Source organism: Peromyscus eremicus, chromosome 5, assembly GCF_949786415.1.
Source record: "Peromyscus eremicus chromosome 5, PerEre_H2_v1, whole genome shotgun sequence".
Lineage (NCBI taxonomy): Eukaryota > Metazoa > Chordata > Mammalia > Rodentia > Cricetidae > Peromyscus > Peromyscus eremicus.
In genome coordinates, this window is record NC_081420.1 from 43740651 (window position 1) to 43755626 (window position 14976).

Genomic DNA, 14976 nt, shown 5'->3' on the forward strand with positions numbered 1-14976 from the left:
GATTCAAAAAGGGTATGTCTTCTATGATTCCATTCCTAGAACTACACCAAAGGAATCCATCATGAGAAAAAGCAGCAAAGTGGCTGTCAAGGCAGAGAATTGAGGGTGGAGACTGCTTGCAAGAGAAAACTTTGCGAAATGATAAAGTTTCCTGTCTTGATTGCAATGATGGTTTCACAGCTGTATCCATTTGACAGATGCCTCAGACTGCGTTTGAAATGGGTGTGTTTTATTATGGGAAAATTATATATCAAAAAAAGTTGACTGGAAAATGAACAGAGGAGAAAAGAGGCAGATTGGAGTTGAAGATGACAGGCCGAGACTGGTCTGTTCTGTGGGCAGCTCCCACCAAAGTTCACAGCCTGCTCTGATTTGGCTCCCAGGATGCCCCACTTTTATGAAAAAACCTTGTCATGCCTTCTAGTGTGAACCAAATATCACTTACAATTAACAAGGTAGCTGCCACTGAGGTTAACCTTCCACTTCCTTAGGGCCCTGAGCCCCTGAAACATCTTTATGGAAGGACAACACAGGATGAGGGAAAGATTCCTCCAGGCCCCCTAGTGGACCCCCTCTCCTTTCCCCTTCCTTATCCTGCATCTTCTCATCCAGGTTCCTTGCAATCTCAGAGCCACATTCCCTTGAGATCCCTTAAAGGAATAATAAGTAAACAGACATAGAGACAGCCTTCCTAACAGAACCAAAGTTCAACATTTTTTTTAAATAAATTAGTTCTTCCTTGTGTCAGTGTATCTGCCTGCTCAAGCCCCAGGACCAGACTTCACATGGCCAGAGACCAGCTCCTCTACACAAGGAGGATGGACCTAAAACGTCTCAGCTTCTCTGTGTCCCTTGTTTGTACAGAGGCAACAACAGTGTGAGAATTCAGTTAAGCAGTGTGTGAACACCCTTAACCCAGTGGCTGACACAGAGTAAGAAAGTCACTGAGAGGCTAGAGAGATGGTTCAGTGGTTAAGGGCACTTGTTGCTCTAAGAGGAAGGCTGGAGTTTGCATCTCTGCACCTGTATCACTTGGCTCAAATATTCCTGTAACTTCAGCTCCAAGGGATCTGACACCTCCATGGGCACCTGCATGCACGTGTGCATGGACACTCACACAGAAACACACACATAAAAAATTTTTTAAAAAGAAAAGTGCCAAGTCTGGCACAGTGGTACACACCTTTAATCACAATGCTTGGGAGGCAGAGGCTGGAAGATCCCTGAGCCCTGGGTTCAAGGCCAGCCTGGTCTGCAGAGTAAGTTCCAGGATACCCACGGCTACATAGAGAAACCCTGTCTCAGCTCCCCACCCCAAGAAAAGTAGCAACTGAGAACTGCAGATATTATGGGATATTGTCCTGACTCTTCCAATTCTTAGATTTTTAGAGGACATCAGAAAGCATGTTACCAGTTCTGTGTAAGACACCCAAAAACCTGGATCTGGGAGAGCAGAGCTGCCAACCTAAACTAGAACTTCTCCTAAACTATCAGTTCTGTGAATGATGGGCATAGGCATAATTTTAAGTTTGAGCTTTGCATTTGGATTGTGTCATTTCATCATACACATTCCTGAGAAGCCTCCCAGGTGTGTGGTAACTGTGTAAAACAGACAGAAAAGAGTCCAGCCACACACTACAACTGAGAAATGTCAAAAATTGGATGTTCTGGCAAGCCAAATAGGGAATTAATAATATATTTAGAGTTTCTAATAAAATGCCTGTCAAGCAAGCAACAATATATTATATATACAAAAAATAAATCCTGCCTGGGTATAGTGCTCTTCCCAAGAAGTATACACTGTATCTGTGAAAATAGAATAATTTCACCCTAGATGAAATGTCTGTTCCCTAGCATTTCCCATAATGTTGCATTCATTTTTGTATTTTTTTTACATCCCTTATGTAGCTTCACCAATCTTCCCAGACATCAGTGGGTCAAGCAGGCACCCAAGGCAACCTTCTGCACCTGGCTCATGGCCAAGCATCCACATCTCAAAGTCCCGTGCGACAGGCTTCTTCTTCCTCCTCCTCATCCTCCTCTTCTTCAGCTTTGAGCGTGGGCCAGTTAGTCAGCAGTAAGTATCTTTTCTGGCTCCATCTAATCATGGTAACTGTCTTGCTGCCTATTGCAATTCCCTCTCTCTCTCTCTCTCTCTCTCTCTCTCTCTCCCTCCCTCCCTCCCTCCCTCTCCTCTCCTCTCCCCTCTCTCTCTCTCTCACTCTCTCTCTTTCCTACCTCCATCATTCCTAGGGCTGTTAGGCCAATATTGGGATGATGTCTGTGTCCAAGGCCAGATGACTCCTTAGGGTAGTTGGCTCCCACAGCACATCCCTGCATCAAATGCAAGCTGGGTGCAGGTTCAATTTTCAGGGGATTCTGGTGTGCTGAGTCAGACAGACCTGCCACTTCCAAAGCTAGAGACTCATCAGCTTGCAGGGCATGAGCAAACAGCTCTGAGCTGAAATAACCAACAACAGGCACTCAGCTGGAGGGTCAAGCTGCTTTCCTGTGTGTTTGAAGTCCCCTGCCATTCTGTCTGTAGGTGTCAGAGGAAATAAAGGAGAGCATGCCTGTGGGTGGGTGTGTGAGTGAACAATGAGCCATCTTCAGTGACACATGGAGGCCGCTGCGTGGGCTGGAATCAGATGGAAATCTCCAAACAACCATTCACAAAATAAAACAAGCCTGAAGGCTGCCTCCATAAGAAAATGGTTATGATAATCTATATATGGTGTTGTGGAGTCTGCATATGTCCCTAGGGAAGCCAGCATATTTATCACAAGCAAACAAAAGTATATGAAGATGCATGGGACAATTAAATATCATTTACCTCTGTATAATTTTTACTAAATGCTCATATAAAATAAGACTAGATAGATAGATAGATAGATAGATAGATAGATAGATAGATACAGATTGCAATTCAGCAGGTATCAAGATCCCAATAGTCATGGGTTTAAAAGGCCAAGTTACTGCATAGGCACCTGTGCCATAAATTAAGGATGCCTGTGTCAGTGGAGATAAAGAAAAGGGCCTGTTAAAGCTAAAGCATGAGGATCTTCACACAGAATGGGCAAATCTGGTGAGACAAAGTGACACGCCCCAAAGGAAAATAAAACACGCTTGTTCAACAACATAGGTAATTTAGACTAGAAAGACAGTGTGGGTGGGGAAGAAAATGAAGCACTATGGGAAGTGATACAATGTCCAGGTCCCCCAGTGCACTCTTGGACACTGGACACTCAGTCTTGAATGTGGCTCAACATGAAGCAATGGGGGGAGGCCACATATAGAGTTTTCTCTTTAGTCTTCTGTCTAAACACACAACTCTATTTGGCTAAAAACTTTGTCCCAGATAAATAATATCATAGACAAAATTAATCTTATTGTATCTTCATATTTTCTATAAAGAAATACCTCATATGGTTATTGTAGGAAAAGATTCAAAAATCCACTTGAATTCAGTTTCCTGTGTGTTTACAAAATACCCATTTTAAATGGCAATTTTAGATAGATGATAGATAGATAGATAGATAGATAGATAGATAGATAGATAGATAGATAGACATATGGAGAGAGAAAGAGAGAGAGAGAGAGAGAGAGAGAGAGAGAGAGAGAGAGAGACTCCTTTATCACATGCATTTGAAGCAGAAGACATGGCATTCATATGCAGAGCCTGGCCAGGAAGGAGCCATTATATATTAGAGTGTAGGGTAAGTTTGGTCCTGAAAGCAAAGGAATCACAGGAAAATACATGAGGGGGGGGGGATACATGAGATGTGAAAGTACAAACCACTCCACTAATGCAGAGTCTTACACATGTGTTATACTCAACATGGTAGGTGGACAAAGAGAAGGCTGTGTGATGGACAGATGGGTGGGTATGGGCTGTCTCTGGCCATTTGGCATGGCTGAACAAGGAAGAATTAACCTTTTTTTCAGAAATCTGTAGAGGAGACTACTTAACAGGCCAGACAGAATTTTAATTACCTAACGGCCAACAGATTATTCAACCTCTAAGTATATGATGAGTAATCATCAAAATAAAGAGTTGGGAGAGGGAAACTGCTCTATCATGTGCATTTGGAGTAGAAGACGTGGCATCCAAATGCAGAGCCTGAGCAGGAAGGAGTCCATACCAACCGTAGATCCTCTTTGCATAAGAGGGTCTAGTGGCTGCCACTAGTGAACATCAGACTGCACAAACCCAGTGCGAACTTACAACCATTAAAGGTTTGGGGCATGTTATTTAGTTATTTCTCTTCTGGGTCAAAACCCAATCACAAAAAAGTATGATAAACATATTTATAGACCATATCCCTTCCAGTTCAGTAATTTGCTATAATGGCTTGTTTCAGGGAAACATGTTTACTGGTGTGTTATCAAGCACGTGATAAAGGATACAGTCTTATCAGCACCTTTGCATGCAGCAAGAGGTGCATAGGTGCAAGTCTGAAAAGACCTGAGTGCAGGAACTTCTGACCCTGTGGAGTCAGGCCAGGTCATGAGTGTGCATGCGCACGTGCGCACATGTGCGCGCACACACACAAACACACACTGGTTGTGCTAGCCAGCCCAGAGGCTCTTTCAACCCTGTAGTTGGGGGATTTTTGTGGAAGTCTTGATCATATAGACATGGTTGGTTATTAACTCAGTCTCCAGCCCCTCTCTCCCTAGATTTTATCATAGCTTGTTTTTCTGATGACCAGACTCTTCTTGAAGCTATCCAGGAGCCAACTAATAGTCACCTAATTAGGACAAAAATATGTTCCTACCATCCAAGAAATTCCAAGGAGTTTCGAAGGTCTGTGTTGGGAAGCAAAAAGGCCAATATTCCAGTGAGGATCATAGCATTCCTATAATGACTTAGGACACTGTAAGCGTTTTGAGAGCTATGTTCTAGCACAAGGCACAAAGACGAAGAATATAATTCTTATATGACAATATCACACAAGCTTTGATCAGAATTATAGTTAGTGAATCTTCCACATCATTGTCAAAGAGGGTGTTGTCCAACCTTCCATAGATTAAAAATTAGTATTAAAATATCTTGCTCACTCCAGGTAAAAGAGTACCAAGCTAATCTCTTGCAGTGATCAAACGACCTTCATGTGTGATGAACTCCACATCTGAGCTCAGAGTAACTAAATAAGCACTCTTGTGAAAACCTTGTAGCCCTGACACCCTTGCCTTAACCTTGCTCAGTTTCCACAGCTCTCACAAATAGACAGTTTCAATCAGCTAGGCTTGTTCTTCTTTCCATTTTTTTCATGTGTATGTGGTTTGTGTACATGTGTTCACTTGTATATAGATGCATGTGTGTGTACACGTGCATGTGAATGTGTGTGTGTGTGTGTGTGTGTGCGTGTGCGTATGTTAGTGTGAAGACCCCAGGATGATGTTCAGAATCTTCCTTGATAAATCTTCCACCTTACTCAGTAAGGTGGGATCTCTCAATCAAAGCCAGAACTCAAAGCTATGGCCAGTCTTACTGGCTGGCTTGCTCTGGAAAGCCCATCTCTGCCCATCTTTGCATTCATTCATTCAATTCTAGAATTGCAGGCAATACCCCATGCCCACCTGCTATTTACATGGGTTGGACAACTTCTACAAAAGGACCACCACTTCTTCCTCTATTCAGAGAAACTCTACCCTAGGTTTCTGGTTAGAGTTGCTGGATCTACTTTGAGAAAGCCCTAAAGATTCCTCTCGTGGTCCCAATCAAGCTGGCTTGAGATTATCTTCAAAACTAACTTCCCCCAGAAGCAAGAGAATGGAAGGTGGGTTATGTTTCCCACTGTGGAAGGTTACACTCTGAAGTAGGCTGAGGGCTAAAGTGGTACCCCACGGAAGCCTCCATCCACCATGTGCACATCTTTTTCTCAGGTAGAAAAATACATACCCCTTAACAAAGGAGAACTGTTGCATCAGCACAACAACCAGACAGTGTGAGAGAAACTTTGAGGCACAAATACAGTAGCATAGTCATTGGAGTAGTTAGAAACACCTAAGAAACACCGAAAGTGTCCTTCCCATGTCTGAGACCAGTCCTACAGGATAGTCAAGATAAAGTTAATAGATGTCCAAAGATGGCTCCTTCTTTGGATGAGGAGACTTCTGTGGAGGCAAACCATGAAGTGCATTTTTATAGCCAAACTTTATGAGTAAGAACACTAATACAAAGAAAGCCAAGTGACTCACATCTTTTGTCAATCAGGAAATTGCACAAAGGTGCTGAGTTCTCCTTCCAGGCCTTGGTCGAGACCATCACACTATGTAAATTTAAAAAACAAACAAAAAAAACCATTTCTTCTTATTCCTAGATGTAGTGGGTCACACCAATAAATCCAGTACTTGGTTGGCAGAAAACATTGCTGTGAGTTACAAGTGCGTATACATACACACACACACACACACACACACACACACACACACACACACACACACACACAATTCTCCTTACCACCTTTCTATATAAAACTAGAAGCATGCTCATTAGAGCCTCATGAAAGACATTGGATGTATGACTGGGACTCACTTCTCTGAACTCTGCAGTGGACATCTGAGCATCTACATCAACACTCCACAGTATACAGGATCTCAGCATCCAAAGTGTTCTTTTCAAATCTGATTATTGTCAGTGATACAGTTAAAAAAAAAAAAACAAAAAACAAAAAAACAAAAAAAAACAAAAAACACTTCATGATCATGTGAACAGGTTGAACAGGTTTAGTTCCAAGGCTCAGGAATTAGCAAGGAGATCTAATCTAGAGAGGTGGTAGACGATAAAAAAGATGAGAGGGCACATTTACCTAAAATTGCTACCCACATCCTAAACTCGCCCACACTGCCCTGCCGTGTGTATGCTGGTGGCATAGGTAGCTACGTAGACTGTTGAAGGCCTTCCATAAAGACCAGTCCTTCCGCGCTGGTTAACTTCACTGGTTTTGGTTAATCTAGAGATGGGACTAGCAAAAACCAAAGGGTTATTTCCCACAGAAAACTTTCTCCCCAATCGCAGACCACACTGGCCTTCCCATCCCAGACTCACACTGCTTTGCTACTCTCATATGCAGTGCAGAGGGGTGGGGAAAGGGGAAGGTGGGAGGCCCTCTCAGGAGGGGTGGGGAAAGGGAAAGGTGGGAGGCCCTCTCAGGAGCCCCTCCTCACCAGCCTGTCTACCTCATAGTCATTTGAGCAAGCAGGTTTTCTATTCCGTGAAACCTGCTGGATGCGAGCATGAATGGGTTCAGAAAAACGGGCACAAAGAGGATGCCACACCCAGGCTCGGGAAAGCTGGAAGAAAAAGGTAGAGACAGACGCATGCAGGAGCAGGCAGATCCCCCTGCATCAGAACACCTGTACCACCTGGAAAATGTGCCACTGTGCCCTCCCTCCCTCCCCCCATGACTCAAGCCTGACAAATTAAGAAAAGCACCATTCTAAAAGCCGTGTCCGTACAAAGAAAGTCTCTGGCTTCTTTTTTATTTTTTTAAATTTTGAGTTTTGAGTGTCCTGTGTCACTTGCAAGGCTGCCCAACACTTCATCATCTCTGCAAGAGACTAGACCAATCTTTTCTTTCACTATACCATTCTTTACCAGCCAATGCCCATCTCTATTCTAATTCAGTATTCCCCAGCTATTGGTTTGTTTTGTTTTTTTTTTTTGCCTCTTGCAAGTAGACTTTTTAAACTTTTTCTTAATCCTAATAATTCTTCTTCCCACCATGAAGTTCTTCTGTTGTTTGTTTTTTAACATAGATATGCTGTAAATCTGTCCTGTTCATGTACTGTGGCCTTTGGTAATGACAACCACTGTGTCACCTAGTATTTCCTGCTTAAGCCCCAGAACCAAGCAGCAAGAATGCCCAATCTGAACTCAGGCTCACAGTTCATCTTGGCCAGGCAGCAAATGTGAGGGCAGCTGGAGAAGAGGGCTGAGAGGCGGCAGTGAGAATCAGTTCCAGGTGACTGGACACAAGTACCGAAAACGTAGGTCCTCTGTACCGGAAAGAACATCACAGTTCTGCTTTTCCTTTAAAATCCCTTTTTATATTGTTGGCAAGTAATTCAAAATATGTGTAAGCCTTCTGCCCTACTCATTTGCAGCTCCTGATTCTGGGATTGTTTTAATGAGGAAATAAAGCAAGAACCAGAGGCAGCCATGTGCACAGATGTGGTCTCCAGAATCCTTTGTGAACCCCAAGAACCACTCCACACTACTATGCCGGTGGGATTTAAAATTCAGAAGACAGTCTCCACCACAAAACACTCAAAAGTCTTTTATTAACTGAATGTCAGATTTCTAGAAGGAAATGGGGGGGGGGGCGGCAGGGAGACAGGGTAAGATGGATTTTAATTCATCGTATCCAAACCAACTTTATAAACACTCCACCAAGCCCTGCCACACATGCAGGCTGTCAGTGTGCTACCCTGAGATGATCTCCACTTGGATGAGTTCCTTCTCCAGCCTGTGTGTCCCTTCCAAAGCCCTTACATCCTCTGAGAAGATGACCCCTCCTGCCCCTCTTCCTTCCTCTGCATACCTGGGTTTGAATCACACTACCAGCTTTCTGTTTTGTATTGTATTTTCTTTTCCTTTTTTTTTAATTGGAAATAAATTTTTCCGTATAGTACATTCTGATTGTGGTTTCCCCTCCCCCAACTGCTCCTAGACGCCCCTACCTCCCCTCCCACCCAAATCCATACCCTTTCTTTCTCTCCCTTATTAGAAAACAAACAGGTAGCTACCAAATATTGATCCAATGAAAACAAACAAACCAGAATAGGACAAACAGATGCAAAGGAGTCAAACAGAAATCACCAAAAAAAAAAAAAATGTATAGAGACACAGAGACACACACATTCACACACAGAGAAATCCCATAGGAACACAAAAATCAGAAATCATAACAGATATGCAAAAGACCTGTAAGGTTAAAAAAAATAAACAAAAACCTTCCAAAATGTGACTGACTTTGTTTCATGTTGGCCATCTACTGCTGAGCATGGGACCTGCCCTTAAGAGTGTTTTGGAACCTCAGTGACACTCCCACCACCAGTTCTTGACTATTGTTCATCATTTTTCTGTAGGTTTTTCATGTATTAGGATCGGCTCTAAGCCCAAATAAACTATAAGTACCTGCCTCCCCACTCCACTCAGAAACCAGGAGTCACTTAAAACTACTTACAAACTGACTGCAGTGGCCAAGCCATTATTTAATCTCTCCATAATTAAATATTAGTGCTATGAAAATTCTAAGGATTTCCCAAACAGTCTTTCTGAGTTGCCCTGTTTGGCCTTGGGCTGGGGTTTAAGGCTCCTCTTGCTTCAGCACCACATATACCTGGCCAGTAGTTTATTTTTAATGTGAAGATAAATGTGTAATGTATACCTGTATTACTCCTTCGAGTAACAGTACATTTTCCACAGCCTGGGGGGATGACTCCCCCCACCCCACCCCGTCCTGAGAGAAACTACACACAGTACTCTAGGTCCTTTCCTAACAGACACACAGATACCATCTTCCTTATTTAAAAGCATTTCAAAAATTGTCACGTAGGAGGCAAACTGTCCCTTTAGTAACAGCCAGAGAGTACATAATGCTGAGAGGCTGGAAGAGTATCATAGTCTACCACAGTCTTGGGACAAGAGCAGAAATTCACGGAAATTGATGGGTTGCTGTGCAGAGAGAGGAAGAGCAACTTTCAGCTGAAGTCAGAAGAGTGAGGTGAAGAACAATAGAGATGCCTTGCAGCAGGACCAGCTTCGCTACAGGCAGCACTGAGCTGCACTGAAATCTCCCACCAGGCCCGGCCCATGCTGGCTCCAGCTTGGTGAATGCTTTCATTTATCCAGGGATCAGTAGCCAGGGGGGAGAAAGTTTCATTCTCCAGCTGTTGTGTCATTTCCCTTGATAAGTCCTAAATTGACCGCGTTATCCGGCACCAAAGGAGCCTTCCTGTGGTAGGCAGTTTTTATTATGTGCCCTTTCAGGAGACAAAGGCAGCTGTGAGGGTAAACCGCTATGGGGGGGAAAAAAGACAATATTATTCTCGCAGCTTCATAACCATGCTCTTCTGAGGGGTAATGCGAACATAAGAAATGAGGCGAGATTACCATCTATTAGCCTGGCTACGTGGCAATCAGGTGAAAAGAAAAACACAAAGTGCCGTTTCCTTCATGGGCAATTGATAGCATGGAGAATTCCAACTAAGACGTTTCAAACAGAAACCTCCTTGTGTTTATGTTTTTGCATAGTGTATGAATGAGCTTACCGACAAAGTGGGGCTGAATCCCTCCAGCAAGAGCCTTCCCTGGCTGGCTGCTGTTGTTAAGCCCTAAAGAAGTGTGCTCTTGCTTTGGGAAGTGGCAGGGTAAATGGGAGTGGCTTTATCTGGGACAGAAGGTCCTTGAAGGATGGCTTGTGAAGGAGGAAGGATGAGAGACGAAGAAGGTACCCTGATGGTTTCTCCATCGCTCTATGGCTGCTCAGTGATAAACATACTGACAGGCTGTGTGTTGACATGTTGATCCTATTTTAAAAACATCTCCACAGATCCTCAAACCGCAGCGGGTGAGGTGGACGGGGTTAATCTGGAGGAGATTCGAGAATTTGCCAAAGCTTTTAAAATCCGGCGCCTGTCCCTTGGCCTGACGCAGACTCAGGTGGGACAAGCCCTCAGTGCCACAGAGGGCCCCGCATACAGCCAGTCAGCCATCTGCAGGTAACGGGCTCTGCATGCTGTCACTGGCCAGCCCGGGCCTTGTTTGTTCTTGCAGCTCAGCTCTTCTTCTTTGGGTGGGCAAACTGGAGGAACAGAGCATGGTGTTAAGACTGGGGTAGTTGTGTGTTTGGACTGGTGACATTGATGAAAATGGGGTGTCAATGCAGAGTTGAGGGGTTCTGGCCTCCTAACTCCTATCAACTCCAAGAACTTCCAAGGTTGTTGACAGGTTGAAATGTGCTGCCCTGGGCAGGGATCTCCTTTCTCCTCTGTGCCCCTCCCAGATGAGAATGCCAACTCTTGTCCACACAGTGGACATCCTGAGGAAAAGCAGAGTTGCTAGTCCATCCTACTGTTAACTACCCAGAGATGGCTCCAAGGTTTCCCATGAAACACACATTTTAACCAATTTCACGATTTTCTGGGAGACGTTTATTTTAATTTGACTGCCCAGTCACAGCTTTATAAGCAGAAAGGAAGGAAGGTAAAAGAAAGAAAAAAAAAAGAAAAGAAATAATGAAAAGACCCGTTTTAAATGTCTTACAAACGGTAGTGAATCTGGCCTAACTGTACCCACACCCTCCCTCCACATTAAAGAAGTGACTGAAGCCAGCCTTGGTTGTGTTTGAGTTGATCCGGGTTAAGTCTTCAGGAGCAGCCTCCACGCATGCATGTGTGTTGCACTAATCCCATGTTTATGCATGAGGTAACGAAGGCACTCGGTAGGAGCTTTTCCCTCTTGGGCAATGCCTTAGGAGTCCTCCTCCATCAGGAACGGACAAGAAACCAACTCTAAACTCATTTAAGTGGATTTTGTTCTTGGTGATCCATGAAATGCTGTCTTTTTATCTGCTCTTTATACTTTTAATGTATTCCCCAAAGGACAGAAGTGTACTTTTCCTGCAGTTTAAGACTAAGGTTATAAATAACATCAGTATGGGGTGGTAGCTTGCAGCTCACATTTTGCTCAATGATTTTCCATAAAACCCATTGATTGTTGTTAAATACAAAAAGCACCATAGGATCCTTTCACTTGTATGGTCTCCCCTACTGTTTTTTCTTATAAGATACCTCCCTGTAGAAAATAACCTTTATTCAGTCTATACAAGGATACCACTGCTGGGAAATTTATATCAAGGCTTGTATATGTTATTCCCAACAACATGTACAGAAGCATCGACGCTAACAAGCAGCATCAATGACAGGAATACCGTCTCTCTCTGTCGGGAGACATTAATTTTGTTTGGTCCTGGCGCCTTGTGATCAAGGCAGCCACAGGTTTTTACTTTGATGCCAATTTGCCATTGTTGCTAAATTCCTCTTTGGCTTATTTTAGCTCTAAAATGTGATTTTCTTTTATTGACTGAAGTGCTCTCTAATGTTTCAACTCATACACACACACACACACACACACACACACACACACACACACACACAGATTTCTGGGCATCCCCAATCAGATATGCTGATTTCTTAAGTCTTCCCCAGAGGGAAGCCAAAAATACTGTAGCATGCAGTCTTCTGGAAATGTTATTATCGTTTAACAGAGCAGACCCCCAGACTTTGGGGCTTTATCCAGTTTCCAGTGTTCTAGTAATGCTTTTTAGAAGGTGTTTATCCAAATTTTAAGTGATAAGTCTCAAGACTTTACATTAGAATGTTCTCAGTGAATTCAAAGAGTTAGAAAACTGTGTATCAGTGTCTGCACACTGAGATGTCACTCTGCGCTAATTGACTGCAGTGACTCTGAGGTGCTGTGCAAGCCTTCTTATCAGAGGCACAAAAGGAAGATGATACCAATATACCAGACATCCCTTTCACAAGCTCTGTCCCTTGGTGCCACAGCCCTGTGAGGCCAGTTGTGACGCTATCAAGAGTTCAAGCCCCAGGCTTTTATGATGAAGGGTGGCAAAATGCAGAAGGTGGCAAGTTGTCACAATGGTGGCTTTGGGGAGCCTACCACAGATGACAAACTCATTAATAATACTAAGTGATTAGTTCACCTTGCTCTGAGGGCAGGTGAGCTTCTTCCTTCCTTAGTAAGTGCTGGAATAAACAAATGCCTTCTCGAACTCTGTGTGGAAGGGAATGCCAAGGAGTTAAACCCTTCATAGAACTTGTACTGCTCATCCCAACAAAGGGATCTAAAGACACACTCCACCCACTCAGATCCTGGCACAGAGGAAGGCCATCCTGGTCTCTCCTTTTGCAAGCATCATAAAACACACCAGATGATTGTTTCTCAACAACATGGAACACTTTTAAAAAGAGAAAGTCTGTGCCCACTATTGTCAATAGGAGGGACATGAATTTGGACTTGGAATAAAGAAGTAAATGAACAAAAGGAACTGGTCCCCTTTTGTAGTTCACTGACAGTATGAATTTAGTACCAGAAGGACTTTTTAAAACACTCTATATGATTTTGTCCAGGATGCTTCATATTTTTTTAAAGTAAATGTAGCAAAGAATTGCTGATGGCAATTGGTACATAGAAGACCTCATTTACAGAAAATGATATCATTCAAGTACAGTTTGCAGATATCCCACATTAAACACAGCATGATGCCCTGGTACAAAAGTGCACCATTACACTGGATGGTGATTGGAAGGCATGAGGTGGCCTAAGCCCACCCAGGGGTGGGGCATTCCATAGTAATTACAATGTATCCAGCTGTTTAGGCCAGAACTGGAAAGTAACAATTGGTCTGTATTTTACCTGGACAGGGAGGCATGTTGTTAAGTTACATATGGGGAAAATTGTTACCAGAAAGAAAGAAGTTAAAATAAGACACAAGGGGAGATAAAAAGAAGCATGAAGAGGAGCTTGGCCCAGTAGCCATACCAGACTATGATAATAGCTGTAATGTTTTTCAAAACCAACACAATAGAAAGGAAAACCAAATGTAAAACATGATCATTTTAAGTGAAAGGGTATGACAACTGTTATCTTGAATGTCACTTTCTTGGTTAATTTCTGCCTTAAAAATTCTGAGAGTTGGGGAAATGAAGCTGGAAACAGCTAAAAAGGCAGCTTAGGTCTCAGAGTTTAGAGAGAAAAGGCTTGCGAGTTGCTTGTGTTTCCATATGTATGCCGGTGCTTTTTCCCCTCCCCTGTCCGTGTGCTTGGCGATCTGCATGGCTGGCATGGAGCTCGATGGGAGGGTGGGTGCTGGCTGGGACAGGGCTGGCTACCTTGCAGCTGGCTGCTAATCTGGAGTGAATTCACCCTGCCAGGCAATCAGGCAGGCAGGCAGGAGGCCCACCCTGGCAGAGGACGCAGTGTAAGACTGTTCTTTCTCAATTCTCCCCCCAGACACACCATCCTGAGAAGCCACTTTTTCCTACCACAGGAAGCCCAAGAGAACACTATAGCTAGCAGTCTGACAGCCAAACTGAACCCTGGCCTTTTGTATCCTGCCAGGTTTGAAAAGCTGGACATCACCCCTAAAAGTGCCCAGAAGATCAAGCCGGTGCTTGAGCGGTGGATGGCTGAGGCTGAGGCCCGCCATCGAGCAGGTATGCAGAACCTCACGGAGTTTATTGGGAGTGAGCCTTCCAAAAAGCGCAAGCGGCGCACCTCCTTCACACCCCAGGCCCTTGAGATCCTCAATGCCCACTTTGAGAAGAACACACACCCCTCAGGGCAGGAAATGACCGAGATTGCTGAGAAGCTTAACTATGACCGGGAAGTAGTTAGAGTTTGGTTCTGCAACAAGAGACAAGCCCTGAAGAACACAATTAAGCGCTTAAAACAACACGAGCCTGCTTCAGCGGTGCCCCTGGAGCCCTTAGCAGACTCTCCCGAGGAAAACTGCTAGACACACCCACCCGTGGTCAGAAGGAAGCGCCACAGAAACTAAACACTACCCTGAATCTCCACAAAAAAAGGAAGGAAGGAAGGAAGAAAGAAGGAAGGCTTTAAAGACACCCTCAGTCATCATCTCCCTTGTAATGTAAAAGACTGAAAAAGAAAAAAAGAAAAAGAAAAGGAAAAAAAATTACCAAATGGGCAGAACGGTTTATACATGTCCGTTGGTTTTCCAAAAGGAAAAAGAAAAGGAAATTTTAAATTTTTAAACAAGAAAAACATCACACGGAAGGAGTATGGATTGTTCCCTCCCCAACCTGTCTCCCTAAAGCCAGTTTTTTAAAGCAAACCAAATATCCACTTACTTTTTTCTGTATATGATGAAAATGTGAACACCTTTTAAGGAAAAAGAAAAAAAAAAAAACTAAGCCAAAAAA

General features: G+C 43.6%; 1 protein-coding gene across 1 annotated transcript in view; it reads left to right on the forward strand.

Moving 5' to 3' along the window:
• Window positions 1-14549, forward strand: part of Pou6f2 (POU class 6 homeobox 2) — a 496744-nt gene extending 482195 nt beyond the window's left edge. The window contains exons 8-10 of the mRNA XM_059262396.1: window positions 1909-2077; window positions 10563-10731; window positions 14045-14549. Coding sequence (XP_059118379.1) covers window positions 1909-2077; window positions 10563-10731; window positions 14045-14549 — 843 coding nt within the window. The remainder of the gene's footprint in view (window positions 1-1908; window positions 2078-10562; window positions 10732-14044) is intronic.
• The last annotated feature ends 427 nt before the right edge of the window (window positions 14550-14976 follow it).